Source organism: Eptatretus burgeri, chromosome 5 (genome assembly GCF_056783735.1).
Source record: "Eptatretus burgeri isolate ZD-2024b chromosome 5, Ebu_testis_v1, whole genome shotgun sequence".
NCBI classification, from domain to species: Eukaryota; Metazoa; Chordata; class Myxini; order Myxiniformes; family Myxinidae; genus Eptatretus; species Eptatretus burgeri.
In genome coordinates, this window is record NC_140965.1 from 82,176,461 (window position 1) to 82,195,293 (window position 18,833).

The window sequence follows — 18,833 nt, forward strand, 5'->3', positions numbered from 1 at the left end:
TATAAAAAAATTCATGGTTTTGGATTGGGGAAGATCTGAGATGGTAGTGAACAGGTGTCTTGAAGACTTGGAGGGAAGAATAAGATTGAAGAGGATGTGCAAGTTGGTTCCACATGTATGAAAAAAAATAATGATTGGAACAAATGAGCGGAGAAGCAGTGATTCTAGATTGAAGTCGTTTCACCAGAAGGGGGTTGATGGTGGACTGTGTGACCTCTGCAGAAACCTTGAGGTGGAGGGGAGGAGCATGGTAAGAGCACAGCTTCCAAGACCAGAACAGAAAGGAGGGGTAGAAGACAGAGACCATCGGCCCATAGACTCAGCTTCATTGTGTGAGATTCCAATCATCTTAAAGGCCTTGCATGGTTTCCACATTGTTAAGCTGAGTAAGATGTGAGGCAGGGAAGAGCAGTACTCCATCAAGCTGCAGATGAAGGCCTTGGAGATGGAAAGGAGTTCAGCTGTGCCAAGGAAGACTTTGTGGGACAGAGGGATTCCCTGGAGGTGGCTGGCTTTGGAGGCCAACTTTGAAATGTGGTTTGCCCAATAATGATCATGGCTCAAGAGTTTGAATGACTGAGCTTCTTCAAGAGGATTGTTAAGAAAGTAGATAGGGGGGTTGCCAGGAATGCCATACGGTCCTTTTGGAGAGGGATAGTGAGCGTGAGATTTGCAGGATTGAAAGACTGATTCCAAGTGTTTGACCAGCTTGTGATTTTTTTTCAAGGTCTGAAGAGAGGGAAGAGATTGCAGCCTGCCTGTCTGAAGGATGAGCGATGTCATCGGCAAATAGATGAAGAGGATTTTCCATTCAGATCATTGATGAGTGCCACATGTTGGCTACGAGAGTAGACGAAGTTAGTAAGTGATGAATGGAGTTGGCCTTGGAATACCATCGGCAGAGTTTGGAGAGTAAGGCAGTATGCTAGACTGTATCACAAGCATGAGATATGCCCAGAGAGATGGCTGTGATCTCATATGTGATATTGAGGGCCTCAATCCATTGTTTAATGAGTAGAAGCAGCATGATCAAGGTGGAGTGACCTCGTCTGAAACCAAATTGGTCATCTGAGATGAGTTTGTTGGAGAAAAGGAAGGTTTTCATATCAACTGCAATGATGGAGTCCATGACCTTGCAGATTGGAAGTAAGATCATAGGTCTGTAGTTAAGGGGATCAATTCTTGCACCTTTTTTATGTTGTGCAATGATGTTGGATTTCCAAGCAGATGGAAGATGACTGAGTGCAAATGACAGGTTGAAAATTGCAGACAGAGTGTGCAAGAGCAGCAGAGCAGGTTTTTAGGACACATGAGCTGATGCCATCTGGGCCAGTAGCAGAGTCAGAATCGAGGGTTGAAAGAACCTTCTCAAGAGCAAAAGACAGAGTCCATGAGCAGTTGGGTACGACGGCGAAGGGGTTGGGGCCAACATTTGAAAGCAAGCACAGAATTGAAACATTCTGCCTTCTCACGAGCGGAGTCGGCTATTGTGCCTTTTGAAGAGGGAAGGAATTTTGAAGAAATTATACACCAGAGACAGACTTGGTTGATTGTTCTGAGGGTGATTCTGGTGAGATCATGCTGTTGCAAAGCCATTCCTTCTGGCAAGGGTGACAAGATGACTGTCCCTCATGAGGGGTTGTAAGGTTTGAGCGACCTGAACGAAGTCTTTGTGAACCATCTCGTTTGACATTACCTCGTCGGTGCCCGAGAAATGACAACATGATGAATTTTGTGTATGCAAGCAAGAGCAGTCCAAGTCGAGTATTGTGCATGCAAGCATATGATTTAAAGCGGGTCCTGAGCATCATTGGTTCAGCTTGGAATGTGTATATTGGGTTTCCACCTGACAGCTCTGAAACACATGTATTTTTAAAGTTTCCATGAACTCATCGCAGTGTTTCTTTTCTCGTTCTGCTTTGGTATTTTCCTACATTAGCTTGTGTTTTTCCTATTCCAGTGGAATTTGTGATTTCTTCTTTTTGCTCAGCCGGTTAACCCAGTGCCCCACATGCCATCTGCAGTTAATCCATAGGTGGAGTCGGGAGCACCTGAGTCGGCATTTACAAAAGATTTTGTGCAAAAGATTTGGCAGTGCTTGAAAGGGTTTCTTGCTCTGCATGGAATTGAAGCAACCAATCCGACCTGTTGGGTTTACAGCTGTGTGGAGTCGCGGTAACCTTGCCAGTTGGGTTTCTAGCTGTGTGGAGTCGAGTTAACCTTGTCCCGTTGGGTTTCTCGCTGTGTGGAGTCGAGGTAACCTTGCCAGTTGGGTTTCTGGCTGTGTGGAGTTGAAGTAACCTTGCCAGTTGGGTTTCTGGCTGTGTGGAGTCGAGTTAACCTTTCCAGTTGAGTTTCTAGCTGTGTAGTCGAGGTAACCTTGTCCCGTTGAGTTTCTAGTTGCATGTTTGTGTAAAATTGGTTGATGTGACTAACAGCTCGGAAACGGCACCCCGCCCTGTTTCCTTTCCATGGTTCGTTCCACCAGCCTACTTTACTCCCCTCTCTGCAATTTCGTTTTGCACCAATTTGAACATTCCTGGCCATTTCTCAAAATGCTTTGAACTTAACTCATTTATGCTTCGTGGCATTTTGTTTATTTTGATGTTTGAAGAATGAAGGCCAAGTTTTGTTTTGCTGGGTTATAAAGCCATTAAATAAATTACCTTTAAAGATTCTTTCAATCCTTTGATGGACACCCTCCACGATCGATGAAGCTGTTTCCACAATAAGAGCACATTACCTACATTCTCGTCTAGTGTGCATGATCTGCAAACGAACTACGCCCAAACTGCATGCTCACCTCCCTTCATCCATTTCCCTCTTCTCTCACACGTGGAAGAGTCTTCCCGAGTCTGTCGTCTCCCGCTTTTCTTTCGTTCCAGGACTTTAAGTATGTCCACAGCCACCTTCATGGTCTCTGCCGTTTGATTCTGAACTCTACTGCAACTACTGTAACCCTGTCTCTCTTTAAGCTCCAAGTCTCATCATGCTGTGATGTATCTGTGTCCCACTTTGTCTGTTGATCCTCTGACCCCAGATATTCCAGACTTGCATGAGCCTCGATAATATGTGTCTGAAAGGAAAGCCAACTCTCCATCAGTCTGAATGAAAGTCATGGGGGCAGTCGAGTTTGCCTGAAGTGATTGTTTCATGATCCCTGGCATTGATTTGTATAAACGCTCATTCTGTTGTGATGCAGGCAGGGGGTGCTGTAGCCTCAAGCATGTTGAAATCTTATTAGGGTACCCAGTCTAATGGACTGGATAACCTATTGTTTTTCTTCTGTTTATTTCTTATTTATTCTTTTTCCGCCGGCAATTTGCGGGCTTTTTCGCTTTAAAAATCATTTTCTCAGGAACAGTAAGTCTGATCGACACGAAATTTTCACCATAGTATGTATCTTTTTTTGATAGCATACTTAATTGATAATTATGACGTCATAGGTCACGTGGTGCGGGCGCCATCTTGAAAAAAACCGATAAACTTTGGACCTCTATCTCTAAAACCGTGCAATGGAATTTTTTTCGCTTCATACATTTTAATGAACTCCGCATGGGGAACATGGGTGATTTTTCGTGACGTCGTCAGTGAAGCGGTATCCCGGTGAAAATTCGTCAAGTAGAATGCTGCATGGGAAAAATCTGAAATTTATTGAGCTTCATCAACACAAAAAATCACCGTAGAAAAAAATTAGTGACGTCATTGGTGACTTGGTTCGGCAGCCATCTTGTTTTGATTTTTTTTTTTTTTAATCTTCTTCTCCAGAACGTTTGGACAGATTGAGGCGAAACTTTATACACACATTCCTCATGACATCCTTTTACAAGATTGTTAATTTTTATTGATAGGTCACATGGTTTGGCGGCCAAATTGAATTGACCTTAAAATCTTCAAACATCTTCTCCAGAACGGCTTGACAGATCAAGGGGAAACTTCAAAAATCTATTCTGCATGCGTAGGGGACATTAAGTTTGTTAATGAATAATTGATAGGTCACATGGTTTGGCAGCCATGTTGGATTTAAGAAAAATATTAAATAATGTTTTCTCTGGAACTACTTAATCTATCGAAGCGAAAATTTGCAACTATCATCTACCGTCATTTCTGCATACATGGTAAAAAATTATGACGTCACAAGTCGCATGGTTTGGCGGCCATCTTGGATAGAAAACCGCACCTTATCTGATAAACACGAAACTTCACACGTGTTCCACTACACGATTGGAAGCAGGATATTAATATATGATGTCGTAGGTCACATGGTTCGTCAGCCATCTTGGATTGAAAATTAATAAATTGTAAAAATGTTCTTCTCCAGAACAGCTGGATAGATTGAGGCAAAAATTCACACGCACTTTCCCCAAGACATCCCTTCACAAGTTTGTTAATTTCTAACTGATAGGTCACATGGTTTGGTGGCCATATTGAATTTACCCTGAAACCTTCAAACATCTTCTCCAGAACAGCTCAACAGATTAAAGGGAAACTTCACAAACGTATTGCACATGAGGGGTGAATATGTTTGTTAATTTCTAATTGATAGGTCACATTCTTTTTGCAGCCATGTTGGATTCAAGTATTATATTAAATAATGTTTTCTCTGGAACCACATAACCTATCGAAGCGAAACTTGGCAACTATAATCTACCCCCATGCCTGCATATACGGAAAAATTATGTCGTCGCATGGTTTGGAGGCCATCTTGGATAGAAAAACGCACCTTGTCCGATCAACACGAAACCTAAGAAGCATAATCCACTACTCCATTAGCGGGAGAAGTTAAATTTATGTTGTAATAGGTCACATGGTACGGCAGCCATATTGGATTGAAAATTAATAACCTTAAAAGTCTTCTTCTCTGAAACGGCTGAACAGATCGAGGCGAAACTCCACATGTATGACTGTCTCTCATATTGTATTAGCAGCCATATTGGATTGAAGGAAAAATATTAATTCATGTTTACTCTGGAACTACTGCATCAATAAATGTGAAACCTCAGAGTTATGATGGAACAGTCATGTGGAATGAAGGGTTCAAATTTCAACTCGATCGGCCCCATAGTTTGGCAGCCATGTTGGATTGAAGGAAAAATATTAAATAATGTTTCCTCTGGAATTACTGCATCAATAAATGTGAAACTTCAGACTTGTGATGGAACAGACATGTGGAATTAAGGGTTCAAATTTCAACTCCATCGGCCCCATGGTTTGGCAGCCATGTTGAATTGAAGGGGAAATATTAAGTAATAGTTACTCTGGAACCCTGTGTCAATATATGTGAAACTTCAAAATTATTATCTAGCCGACATGTGAAACATAGGTTTAAAATTTCAACCTGATTGGCCACGCAGTTTGGCAGCCAGAATTATTTAATTATTTGAATCAGAACTTTTATATTTGTTTTTTCCAGAAGGCTCACTTGGCTGCACCTGCATGCGTTTGATGGTACAGGAACAGCAATTCAATTGATAATGCCAATGCCCCCAGGAAAAGGGCTAACTGCGTACAGAATACATAGATTGAACACTTTGTGCTACCCGGTCCATAACGCGTCAGTCCCGCACTGTATCGAAGCAGGGCTGTATTTGTATCACTCTTAAATAATGTTTTCTCTGGAACCACTTATCCTATCGAAGCAAAACTTTGCAACTATCATCTCCAGAAAGTCTCATGTTTTATCAAAGGCGGACGTCTAGGTACCCGGTTATCACTGCCAATAAAGTGGCAGTTCTAGTTATTATTATTATTTTTTTTAAATATATTTCAAAAATATTTTGTACAATCAAAATAAACGGTTGGTCCTTATGAACATGAGATGTGAAAAACGGCTCAATTTTTTTGGCAGTTTTACAACAGCCATCATGTTTAAATCCAGTGTCCATCTTTAAACATTTGAAGGTGTTTGTAATCTTCTTCGGGATGGTGTGCAGACTTGCTTGTATTTCCTAGTATTGCTAATTACCGTGCGTGTGAAAAGTAGGATTAGGCAATTGGTTCACTTTGTCTGTCTGGTTGTCCACAAGCATCAGTTGATGATTGAGGAACAACAAAATTTTTGAACAAGAACCAGAAAACGAACCTGTAGTTCCTCAGTATTTTGGCTCTGAATTCGTCCCGATCGCACATGCGCAGAGAGGAGTGAATTTTAAGCGGTATTTCCGCTTCAATATTTGGTATGTCCATCCATCTATCCATCCGTCCGTCAAATTTTAAGTAGTGCAGATGCTTGATTGATACCGGGGGGAAGCTCTAGCTGCCGAGCATGATGAGAAGGAAATGCCAAACCACCGCTTCCTTTGGACATGGGTGTGATTTATTTTATTTTAAATATTCTGCCTGTGGCTCGTGGTCAAACAAAATGAAAAATCATTCCAAAGGAGAAACCAAGCTGTTTTTAAGGACGTCATAAAGGATGCAAACAACAGGCACAAATAACTGATGTGACGTGTAAATAAGGTGGTGTAACAGTCTGCATGAATGACAGTAAACTTCTGAAATTTTCTTTTTCTCCAACCTTTTAAAATCTTTATTTTATTTCAATTGAATTATAAACTTGAACAATGTATAACACAAATGGGCTTTTTGGCACTGATAGCAAACTTTCGTTTTTTTTTTTTTTGTTTTTTTTTCGTTGTTTGTTTTTTTTTTTGAAATATATACAAGCTTGGAATGGAACACACACACACACACACACACACACACACACACACACACACACACACACACACACACACACACACACACACACACACACACACACACACACACACCTTGGGGGAAGTGCCGTTACTTCCCGAGATACTCTAGGTTCCAGCGACGTTACAACAATGGCACCGCTTTTCTCACCGCACTTAGCGGGGCATTTCCTCCTCCCCATGAATGCCAACCAATAGGGATTGTCTGTACTCTATCTTTTCTGTTTTTTTTAAATGCTGAACCTCAAGGAGGCAGCACGTCCAATTTTTTATTAAGTCTTTGGTGTGACTCAGCCAGGGTATGAACCGCTGACCTCACAGACTCGGAGTGGACACTCTCACCATCACACCATCAAGTCTGGTCAAAGTACTTGGATAAAACATTACGGCATTTTACATCACCTCAACCAATCAGATTTGCTCCTCGCAGACCCCACCCATGTCCTTTCTCAATATTGCGTGGGGTAAGGTGTTCAATGAACTCTCAAGTTCCAATTGTAGTGAGTTTTCTGGTTGTCCTGGCAACAGTTAGCCTGCTTGGTGTTCCCATCTCAACACTTGACTCATTGTGCTGGGATTCCAGGTTCAAATGTTGTACCAATTTGTTAAATAGTCTCCAAACGTCCTTGCGATTCGTGCAAAAATACATTGAAGTCTCTTATCCTTGTCTTGCATGTGATTTGTGTGTACAAGCTCGTCCATAAGTGAAGAGCAGTATTAACTGTACGTAGTAAATGTAAGGTTTGAATTTGATTGATGTTTGCCTCTCCTGGTCCCCCTTCAGCCAGCATTCCCGATACTTTGTGACCTGAAGGACATGCGTGATGGAAGAGCCCTGCTGATGTTACTGCACTATTACTGCCCCAGCATCCTGCCTCTCGATGGTGTGCTTAAGCAGTGTCATTTTACAGCTTCTCTGAGCCATGTGACCTTGTATCTTTCCTTAGCCTGGTCATGCTCTTGATGTTTCTTCTCCATCCACCCTCAGACATCTGTATGCGTGAGCCGATGACTATGGTTGACTGTCTGCACAATATACGGCTCCTGCAGGAGGTCTGTGAGCAGCACTTGGGCATCTTCCTGTTGCTCACACCGGACGACGTGCTCCACTGTCTCCCCGCCCTGCAGGTCGGTTTTTATTGATGAGAAAATTTACATGGTTGCTGACCTCTCTCTTTGATGTAGTTTTTGTCAGAGTATGGATGATGTGTCAGAGATAAAGTTTGAAGAAACATTCATTTTGTTATGACATTCATTTGTCAACCTTTAGGAAGACGTAGGAATGTGATTTATGTCAAAGGTAAGTGTGAGCAATAAGGGGTGGGCTTGGCATTCTTGGCACACTTTTGGATGTGTCCTGACTCGTCTCCATATTTACAGAAACAAAAAGAGAGCCTGTTCTGAACTTCATGGCACTTCTGAGCTTTGCAGGTTGTGAAATGGATGAACAGACATATTTGATTATCATAGTCATCTGTGACATCTGCCCTTCCTTCCTCGTGGGAGGCTGTAATTGGTGCAGGGCATGGGTTTCATTGGGAGTAGTGTGTGTAGCATGCAGATAAAGCAGGCCTGCAAATGAATGGCCACACCCTGGTTGTTAAACTGCACAACTTGACCCGACAGCAGGTACTTTAAATGAATGGTTGGTTAATGAAAATTGAATGGATTGACAATGATTGCTTTTTAAATTTTTTTTGTCTTTTCTGATCATTAATTCCTCTTCTTCCCCTTCCAAATTGACTTATTTTCATTCTTTAGCCCAACATCATGGATTTTGTGGCTGATATTTTTTGGAGGGTGGCAGTCGAGCCGGCGGACTGCGTGCAGCCACTGGGTGGAGTTGAAGATCCAACGATTGATGGTGAGGATGGAATTGATTGGAGGAAGCTTTTTATATTTTTTTCTTTCCAAGATTGAGGCTTGTGGAGGAATGAGGTGACAAGGTAAAAAAGGAAATGTCCTGATATTGGGGCAACAGTTGGACACTAAACAAAGGAGTGAATGAACAGGAAGAGAGATAGGAAATGCCTTCACCTACAATTAAGTGGGTTGGGTTAGGTAGGGTCAACAGAAGTATAAATGATTGTGGGCAAAGTTGGGGCAAGCTTGAGGATGTGGAATTTGAAACCCTGGAAGGAAGGCAATTCCACAGATGAATGAAGAAAGGAACAAAAGATTTTGAGTGGTCTAGTCAGTCTTGATTTGGGAAGATTTGATCTGTAGGGGTTACTGGAAGAACCTGTACATGCAAGAGTTGTTGGGAGGGTTGGTGGGCTGAGGGAGTGGGGGGGGGGCAGGGGGGCACAGGGTTCAAGAGGGATATGTAAATAAAAATGAATAAATAAATGAGGCCACCAACCTGCCTACAATGTGAAAGCAACAGACCTTATGCTTCAGCATTATTGTGGGATATTCCAAGAATGTTGAGCTTTGAAGAGATAGATGTGAAGCCAAGGTATCATTCCATAAGGGAGAACAGTATTCCATCGCGTTATGGACAAAGGTTGTTTTTTTTTTAGGTTGAGTGTTTCAAATTTTAAGGAAAGATGTGGAGTGACAGAGGATGTCCAGTCTGTGGATGGTTTTGAAGGTCAGGTTTGCTACATCGTTTGCCTAGGAGAGGTCTTGGCTCATGGTGAGGCCTCACACTTCTTGAGACAACCTCTTACAGTGACTGACCATGAATACTGTAGTTTGAAAGTGAAGTAGAAATATATGGGAGTGGGGAGAGATAAAGTACAGCAGTGGATTCAAATTGATGAAAGGGCTACATGTCAGCTGATTACGATTTTGTATTTGATTTTCGCAGTACAAACAGGTCAGTACCCCCAAATGTGTGAATTTTCAGAACCTGTAGATGCAAGTGATGGAGGTGTTGAAATCTCTGATGGAACAGGTGCTGAACAGAGTCAAAGGTAAGCAGATTTTTTTTTCCTGCTGTAACCATGTAGTTTAATTATAATGTTGCGGGCCGGGGTCCGGTGGCGAGAACGACCACTAGGTGGGGGAAGTTGCGTCATCTTCCACCAGACTCCCGGAATTGTAGGCCGTCGCTGACGGATAATTCCGTGGCGAGAACGACCACTAGGTGGGGGAAGTTGCGTCGTCTTCCACCAGACTCCTGGAATTGTAGGCCGTCGCTCACGGATAATTCCGTGACTCGGCGGGTCGCTTAACCGACCGTGGATGCCAATACCTCAACCGCGTAGTGTAGGGTCTTCCTGCCAGGTGTAATCAGTTTACCGAATTAACCACGCGGTTTCGACTACGGGGAACCACGCCCTCGGTACGCCTTGCCCGAACTGGATCATCCTACCAACTACGGTAGAGTACCAACTACCATCTCCGGATCGGATGCAGCTGAGCGGAACTGCCAAGGACGTACCGGCTGGAATGAGCAGATTAAATTATCGGGGATAAAGACTCTGCTAAACTCAGATCCGAACCATGCTGGACCAATGAAGGCAAAGACAAAAACAAACTGGGAACATTTCTACCATCATTTATTTACACGAAGGCGAGGAAAGTCATGTGGCACAGGAACAAGTTTTTTGGTGTGTTATGCAGGGGAAAGGAGAGAGAGATATAGTGCGACAATTTTTACAGCAACTTACGAAAGCGGACACAGAGCAGACTTTACGCGAGAATAATAAAAGCAAGAATTCCAATAATCAAAGAACTTGTATACAGTTTACTTATAAGACAGGCGTCACACACTCAGACAAAATAAACCCAATTAAAAGAAAAGGGGACCTTTTGCAGCCAGGAAGGGAGGGAGCTGAGGTCGCAGTTCCTAGTACCTGAGAGTTTCAGGGGAAGGGATGCTCTGTGGTGCGGCACCTGACAAAGGTTGAGTTCAGCCACAACCATACGTGTGGAGTTCGTGTCCGTGAAGGAGCTTGATTGGAGAGCGCGGGCCACCGAGGTAGTCTACCACGTGGGTAGATGCTTCGCAACAACGCCAACGAACCCACCGAACTCTCCGACCACCAAAGAACCAACGACCTTCCTTCTTACTCAAGACCATTCCACCAACTCAACCACCCAACCCTACTCTGAGGATCGCTTCGTACTTTATAGATCCCCCTGGGTGGGGAGGGGCCTTGGCGAAGCTGACGTCATCGTCCGTGCCGATTGGACAGGGCCTTCATGGGGTCCGCCCTTTCTGGACGGGGTTTTTTGCCAGGCCGGCAAGCCCACCCACTCCACGCGTGTCTGGACCCGCCAAGAAGGAACTACTGCAAGATTTTGCCTCTAAAACGAGTCTGGTTAGGCGAGTCGGCGGTGAAGTGCTTGTCCAGCCCAAACGAGAGTAGCAAGCGAGAGAAGGTACTGCAGCTCCAACAACGGGAAATAAAATAAAAGGGGAGAAAATGATTTATTAATCTAACTAAAAAAATATCGCAACGCACCCCTTTGCTTGCCCACTACACACAAGGGAGGGATCTATCCGCACATATACTAATGGCATAACTAACTTTGGGACAACTGTATGTTTGTATGCATACGGTTCCTAGGAACCGTAACAATATTTACTTTGCATGTGTAAGGGGTAACGTGTTGATCCACCATTGTCATGTTGCCCCCGATGACATTTCTTTAAACCACCTAACTTAAACAGTTGAAAATTTTTATTTGGATCCAAATTCGAGGCTTGTGGAAGAGCTAGATTATTATAATGATGTTAGATAATTAACAGTGTTCCTAAAAACTACATCGTCGTAGATTTAAATTTCTGGAGAATCAACCATTTAAAATCGTTTGCATGCTCTCCTAAAGCAGTGTTCATTGTCATGTTGCCCTCGATTTTGATTCAGCTTTGATTTTTCTGTTTGAAGGTCTCTTCCACAGTCCATCTCCTTTGAAATAAGCTTTGATGATGGTGATAATGGCGGCAGTACTGTACGCCATGCACCTCGCAATGGCCTTCCACGTTCCCATATCAAAGATGGTCTTCAGCGTCCCACCAGACCACGTGTGCGCATGCCTAACACTGACCTTTCACTTGGCTCCCCTTTGAAATCTGCAGCCAACAAAAGATTGCAAGGTGACAAACCACATTCACTTGCAAACGGCGATGAAAAAGAAATTCGGAGTGTGGATCCCCATAAGGAAATCGGTCCTGACAGCCCACTCCAAATTAATCGCCGCTGTCACACACCGACAGCCAATGAAGGCTCTGATGGATTCTATCTGCATCCTGGAGGACACAGTGCCAATGGGATGGAGCAACATGTTGGAGATCGTACAAGTTGCATCTTGAACTCGTCTTTCGACTCGCCTGAAAAAGCGATTGCTGTAGGGCTACCTGTTGTGCCTGTGGTCAGTGAATGGGATGAAGATGAAAATGATCACGATCCCGACGATGGAGAAAAGTTTGACATCGATGGTGGGAGTCACCAAAGGTTGTCTCCAGAAGTGAGTCCCAGCCCTAGCCCTTGTCCAAGTGCTGATAGTACAGCCTCCTCCAGCTCTGGTGTGCGTTTAACAAGCTTTGCAGAGCGTAAACATCATAAACTAATCAGTGGAGGTGAGACTCGCTCAAGTGTTGGTAGTTCTTTGCGCTCTACACCAGACAGCTCGGAAAGCAGTTTTCCCCAAACTGCAACAACAGGTGGAATGCATCAAGGTGTGCGCAGCAGTCACAACCCTTCTACACAGTATCCTTCATCGCTTTCGGATGATATTGCAAGTGACGATTGTACCAGTGTGCCACCCAACCAGCACCCCACATCCAGCGAGGTTACACGATTGCAGTTGAAGTTGGAACAGAAGCGACGTGCCATAGAGACACAGCGACGCCAGGTGGAAGCACTGTGTGCACAGCAGAGAGAGCGCTGTGGAAAGGAAGCATTTCTACACGTGATTAAAGGCAGCAAACGAGAAAGGCCGGAGCCACAGGGGGCTGGTGAGACTGCAATGCCATTGCCATACAAAGGAAAAAATAGGGAGAAGGGAGAAACCTCTGCTTGTTTTCAGGAGAAGGATGGCCATGACATGGTGAAGGAAGAGACCTTCAGTGGAGGAAGTGGTGGTGGTGAAGATTGGGCAAATCCTGAAAGTACAGAAGAAGAGTATGGTGAGAGTGTTAAAGCAAGTGAAGAAGAGCAGGAGGGTGTTGATGGTGGAACATCTGGCAATTCAGACCTTGGCCAATATAGCAAATCAATTGGAAAGCTTAATGAAACACTACGTGGATTGCAGCAGGAAATGGTGCGCTTGGCGCATCAGCAAGACAACCTCCTCGCAATGCGTGACAGCCAACAGGCAATGGCAGATGCTGATGCAAAGTTGCAACCAAAAGCTTATGAGACGCTCCCAGGCCGTCGTACTCCGTCCAGGTCTCCAGCACGTGGTGCCCTTCGTAGTCGTCATTTGGCTAAAGCCAAAGCCAAAAGGCCTACAGAGCTTCGTTGGTCTGCATCTCAACTGTCTGCTGACTCCCCAAAACCAAATTTGGAACGGGTCCTCAGGGCACAACCTTTTATTGATCACGTGCTACACCGAAGGCGCTTTTCCCCTGAGCAAGTTCGTCTGCAGACCAAATCAAGTATCCAGTTTGGCTTTAACGAGGAGGAAGACGAGGGAGATAACTCTGCAGAGACTCCAACCAATCCAGCCCCGAATATTCGAGGAACCGCTCGGCTTAAGAGCGAGTCTGAAGAGCCTCCAACACCCACGCAGTCTTTATCACCTCTCAATTCTAATTCCCCAACACTCTTCAAAAGCTTGGGGGTCAATTATGGAAAAGAGCCAGGAAATGGGGAAGGTTCTCCCAGATCAGAGAGTAGTCCAGCCAGAAGCTCACACCTTGTGGGAAGTCTGGCAGGGCAAGTATCTGTGGAGGAGGGAACAGAAGATACCAAGAGTTCAGAAATGAGCACATCAGATGCAGATGAATTGAATTCTGGAGAGATGGACACAGCTGAGTTGGAAAAGAAGTTTGCTGAAGGATTCTTCTTTGTAAGTACTGTACAAGTTTTGTTTTGATTTGCCATTTCTATAGTATCCTTTGTTCCTTTGCATCATTGTGCTGCAGTTTTCTCTTCATCCTTTCTTGTCTTTTATTATTTGGCCATTTAACATTTCATTGTTACCTCCCCCTCCTAATGGGGACAGAGGTTATTTTCACCCCTTTCTGTTTGTCAGCAGGATATCTCAGTTATAGACAGATTCGGACGAAACTTAGTGGACAGGTTCAGTGTGTGACGAGGACGAATTGATTTAATTTTGAAGATCCAGATACGATAATTTTTTTAAGCGATTCTTCACCATTGATGGGGCCAAAAATGATAGATAGCACAATATCTCAAAAAGTTGTGAACGGATTGGGACGAAACTTGGTTGACAGGTTGGGTGAGTGATGAGGACAAACTGACTCAATCTTGGTGAAGATCCGGAAACGAGAATTTATTTTAATTTTCTAAATGATTCTTCACCAATGACAGCACCAAAAACGACATGACCTCAAAAAGTTGTGGACAGATTATGACAAAATTCGGTGGATGAGTTGGTTTGGTGTCAAAAACAAGCTGAGATTTTGCTTGAGGTCCAGATGCAGATCTGGCCGATTAGTGTTCAACCTGGTGGAGGTAGTGCTCCGCTGAGTACCGTTCCAGTTCACGTGTATTTTGGTTCGCCTCCAAGAGGACTACTTGAGATTGCACAACATCATGCTGCTGATCGTGCATTAGGCTTATTCATGCACATTAAATCATGCAATAGGCTTATTTTAGAATATTGTTCTGCTTGGAATTTGTTCCCCAAATGGCTAATTGTGGGGGAGGTGGGACGGGGAAGGGTTGAGGGGGAACAAGTGGGCGGGTGGTTGGATGAGCAATAAGTAATTTGATTCGTCATGCAGAAAAGAGTGCAAGGCACTTGAAGTGACATCTCATCACCAGCCAGTTGTTGTACTGGGCAGTTGAATGAGATACAGTGCCTTCAGAAAGTGTTCACACCCCTTGACTTTTTCACATTTTGTTGTTACAGCCTGAATTTAAAATGGATTGAATTGATGTTTTTGGCACTGATCGACATATAATTCCCCATAATGTCAAAGGAGAAAATTTTTCCCGACATTTTTACAATTTTATTAACAACTAGAAGGGCACTCGGCAGAGCGCATACCTCCGCCATGCAATGCCTGATCCATGAGAACATATCGAGCCCAATACATTTTTGAAATATAATTCTGTATTTTGTTTTTGGCCCCATCTCTCAATGGTGAAGAATCACTTTAAAAATTATCAGATTTGGATCTTCACCAAAATCTAATCAGTTCCTCCTTGTCACACACCCAACCTGTCCACCAAATTTCATCCGAATCCATCTACAACTTTGAGATATCCTGCACACAGACAGAAAGAGGTGAAAACATAACTTCCTTCACCTTTGGTGGCAGAGGTAATGAAAAGCTGAAATGTCTTGAGTCAATAAGTATTCAACCCCTTTGCAATGACACTCAAAATTGAGCTCAGGTACATCCAATTTCCTTTGATCATCCTTGATATGTCTCTACAACTTGGAGCTTACCTGTGGCCAATTCAATTGATTGGACATGATTTGTGAAGAAACACACCTTTCGATAAGGTCCCACAGTTGACTGTGTAGGTCAGAGCAGAAATTTTACCACGAAGTCCAAGGGACTGTTTGGAGAACTCTGATATAGAATTGTGAGGAGGCATAGGTCTGGGAAAGGGTATAAAACAATTTATAGTGTTGAAAGTTCCTAAGAGCACAGTGAGCTCCATCAATAGGAAATAGAAATGGAACTCCCAGACTCTTCCTTGAGCTGGCCGTCTGACAAAACTGAGCAATCTCAGTTTGTTTTTGTCAAAGAGGTGACCAAGAACCCAATGACCACTGTGACAGAACTACAGAGTTCCTTGACTGAGATGGGAGAACCTACCAGAAGGACAACAGTCTCTGCAGCACTTCACAAGTTTGGCTTTATGGGAGAGTGACCAGATGGAAGCCACTCCTGATAAAAAGGCTCATGACGGCACACCTGGAGTTTGCAAAAAGACACGTGAAAGATTGACAGCATGAGGCAAAAGATTATGTGGTCTGATGAGACTAAAATTGAACTCCTTGGCCTGAATGCAAAGTGCTCCGTCTGGCAGAAACCAAGCACAGCTCATCACCCATCTAACACCATCCCCACCATGTTGCATCGTGGTGGCAACATCATGCTATGGGGATAATTTTTCTGTGGTAGGGACTGGGAGACTTGTATGAATGGAGCCAAATATATGCAAATCCACAAGGAGAACCTGCTTCAGAGTGCAAAAAATCTAAGACTGTGGTGAAAATTTAAATTTCACCAGGACAATGACCCCAAGCATACAGCCAAAGCCCCGACTTGAATCCCATTGAGAATCTGTGGAAAGACTTGAACATTGCTGTTCACTGACGCTCCCCATCCAACTTGACGGAGCTTGAGCAAATTTGTAAGGAAGAATGGGAGAAAATCCCCAAATCCAGATTTGCAAAGCTGATACAGACATACCCAAGAAGACTGAAAGCTACAATCACTGCCACAGGCACTTCTACAAAGTATTGACTCAGGGGATTGAATAGTTATGTAAATTAGATATTTCTGCCTTTCATTTTCAATAAATTTCTAAAAATATGTTTTCACTTTGTCATCATGGGGTATTTTGTGTGGATCGGTCACAATTTTTTTTTTCATCTGTTTTAAATTCAGGCTGCAACACAAACTGTGAAAAAGTGAAGTGGAGTGTACTTTCTGAAGGCACTGTATCTGTTTGTGAAGGGAGATTTGAAAGTTCTGTGTCATTGGCAGGATAGCGGCGGTCTGCCTCCGGAAGAATGCGAACGACGGAAAGCAGCTTTGTTTCAGCGACAGCAACAACGGAAAAAGCAGCTTACAGCTGAAGCTGAGCAGCGGCGGGAAGAAGAAAGGTAAGCTGGACTGTAACAAGCTCGCTCGTGTTTTGGACATTATCAATTTAAAGGCTTTCAGGAGAAATTAAAAAAGAGGGATATGTGCTTCATCACTTGCTCATCCTATCGGTGTATTCGTGTCAGTTCTTCAGTTCAGGATATTTTACGAGTATCAGTACTTCGACCACGCTATCTTCTTGACAATGGGTTGTAATTGTACGTGCTCACTGCAGACGTCGAGTGGCAGAGAATGAAGAGAAGGACAGAAAGGACGAAGAAGACAGAGCGCAGCAGCAGCAGCAGCAGCAGCAGCAGAAAGCCGAATGGAAGGCTGAGCGCGAGTACATTCACGAGACCTTCCGACGTCGGCAACAAGATCAAGCGTGGCAGCGGCGGCAACAGCAGCAGTTGCGCCAGCCAGCTAAAGGCCTTCGGCAACGACCAAAGTCTGCGCAGCGTGGAGATTCAGCAAGCGTTGCCACTTCACCATACAAGCCACCTCTTGGTAAGCTCTGGCCATCACTAAACAAGCTGCCGCTATGCAAAATCGGTTCTTTTACCTTGATGTGAATAAATGTTTCTAAAGTTTGAGATGTTCTTCAGATCAAGATGGTCCACTCAAACAGCAACACCTGATACTTCCAAGGAGTTATGATAACCAGTATGAGAGCATTTTTCTTGCAGGCACTTCGATGAATCGCTTCCATTCGGTTTCCAGCCTCTCTCTTGCTTCGACAACTGTCAGCGATCCCAATTCCAGCACACATGACCAAAGGTTACAGGCGACTTGATGGTCTTGTCGATTTGTTTTGTAAAACCTGTTTTTTTTAATGCACTTGGGTTTTATCAAATAGACTTGAATCATGGGTGAAACTAGAACTTTTGAAAAAAAGGAAAGTGACGAGTAAAATGACTCCTCTCCCCCTTGTAAAATTTTGAAAAATTGATTTAAAAATATGCATTTTGGGAGTGATCGTGTCTCAATTGTAACAACAAAAAATGCAAATTAAAGTGATATTTGGAGAAATTTTTACTTTACTTTACTTGAACATCCATTGCAGGGAAGATTATTTTCAGTAAGTATATATAGCATTTTGTTTTAAAATAAATACTGAATTTTGCAGGACTTTTAATACAAGTGTTTTATAAAAGGGGAGACGGTGTCCTGCATTATGTGATTGAGCGGTTTACCGGAATCGCCCTACTCCAGTATAAACCAGAGCATTCATTACCCCATTAAACTCATGAGTCATGTAATGGAGAGGTTTTCCAGAACCACACTCGCTCCAGTGTAAACCAGAGCATTTACTACCCTCTTTACGTCTTCTGCGCATTTCTTGACTTTGCGGATACTGGACTTGTGAACACCATGAAGACCTCGCCTGGTACCCTCTGTTGCGTACTCGTGGCCATTTTGATGAGATTACATTTCCTGTATTAAGTGGGTTTTCATATATATATATATATATATATATATATATATATATATATATATATATATATATATATATATATATATATATATATATATATATATATATATATACTAGCGATACCCGTGCACATGCACGGGATAGCAGTAGCAGACGACAGACTGTACACGTGGAATGACAAAAATACGCATTGTGCAAAATGCAAGTGGTACTATGGAACGCCAAGACTTCCCAAACATTGTCGGCATGTCCGCTAAGTGCCACAGCAATTTCATAGGGACCGTGTGACGGCGAGCCGAGTTTTTAGTGTGCAAGCTTGGTATTATAATAGAGATATTTGCGGGCTGGGGGTCGGGTGAGAAGACCATCAGGGGGAAGCTATCTCGGGATCCCAGCAGACTCCGCGGACTTGCAGGCCGTCGCACATGGATAATTTCATGATGCAGCGGGTCGCTAACCGACCGTGAATACCAATAAACTCAACCACGTGACTGAGGGTCCTCCATCTAGTTAGTCAGGTTACCTAAAAATAACCGCGTGATCTAATTACCGGGGGGACACGCCCTCGGTGCGCTTTGTTAGAACCTGATCACTTTACCGGATCAGATGCAGCCGAGGGACACTGCCAAGGACGTACCGGCTAAAAGGAACGGATCGTTGGGAATAATATCCCGGATAAGTTAGGACATGGACCATGCTGAATCAATGAAAGAAAAGACGAAAACGAGCTGGGAACATTTCTACAAAGGGATTTATTTACAGGCAGGTGAGGAAAGGTATGTGGCACAGT

At 43.6% G+C, this 18,833-nt stretch overlaps 1 protein-coding gene across 2 annotated transcripts in view; it reads left to right on the forward strand.

The window, feature by feature from the left end:
• The window catches only part of LOC147026831 (calmodulin-regulated spectrin-associated protein 2-like), a 47,052-nt gene that overhangs the window by 20,809 nt on the left and 7,410 nt on the right, over positions 1–18,833 (forward strand). For both annotated transcript variants that reach the window (XM_085882649.1, XM_085882650.1), the window contains exons 5-12: positions 7,487–7,582; positions 7,687–7,826; positions 8,460–8,562; positions 9,550–9,616; positions 11,540–13,664; positions 16,510–16,628; positions 16,844–17,115; positions 17,295–17,385. In XM_085882649.1, the coding sequence (XP_085738775.1) occupies positions 7,487–7,582; positions 7,687–7,826; positions 8,460–8,562; positions 9,550–9,616; positions 11,540–13,664; positions 16,510–16,628; positions 16,844–17,115; positions 17,295–17,385 (3,013 nt within the window). The remainder of the gene's footprint in view (positions 1–7,486; positions 7,583–7,686; positions 7,827–8,459; positions 8,563–9,549; positions 9,617–11,539; positions 13,665–16,509; positions 16,629–16,843; positions 17,116–17,294; positions 17,386–18,833) is intronic.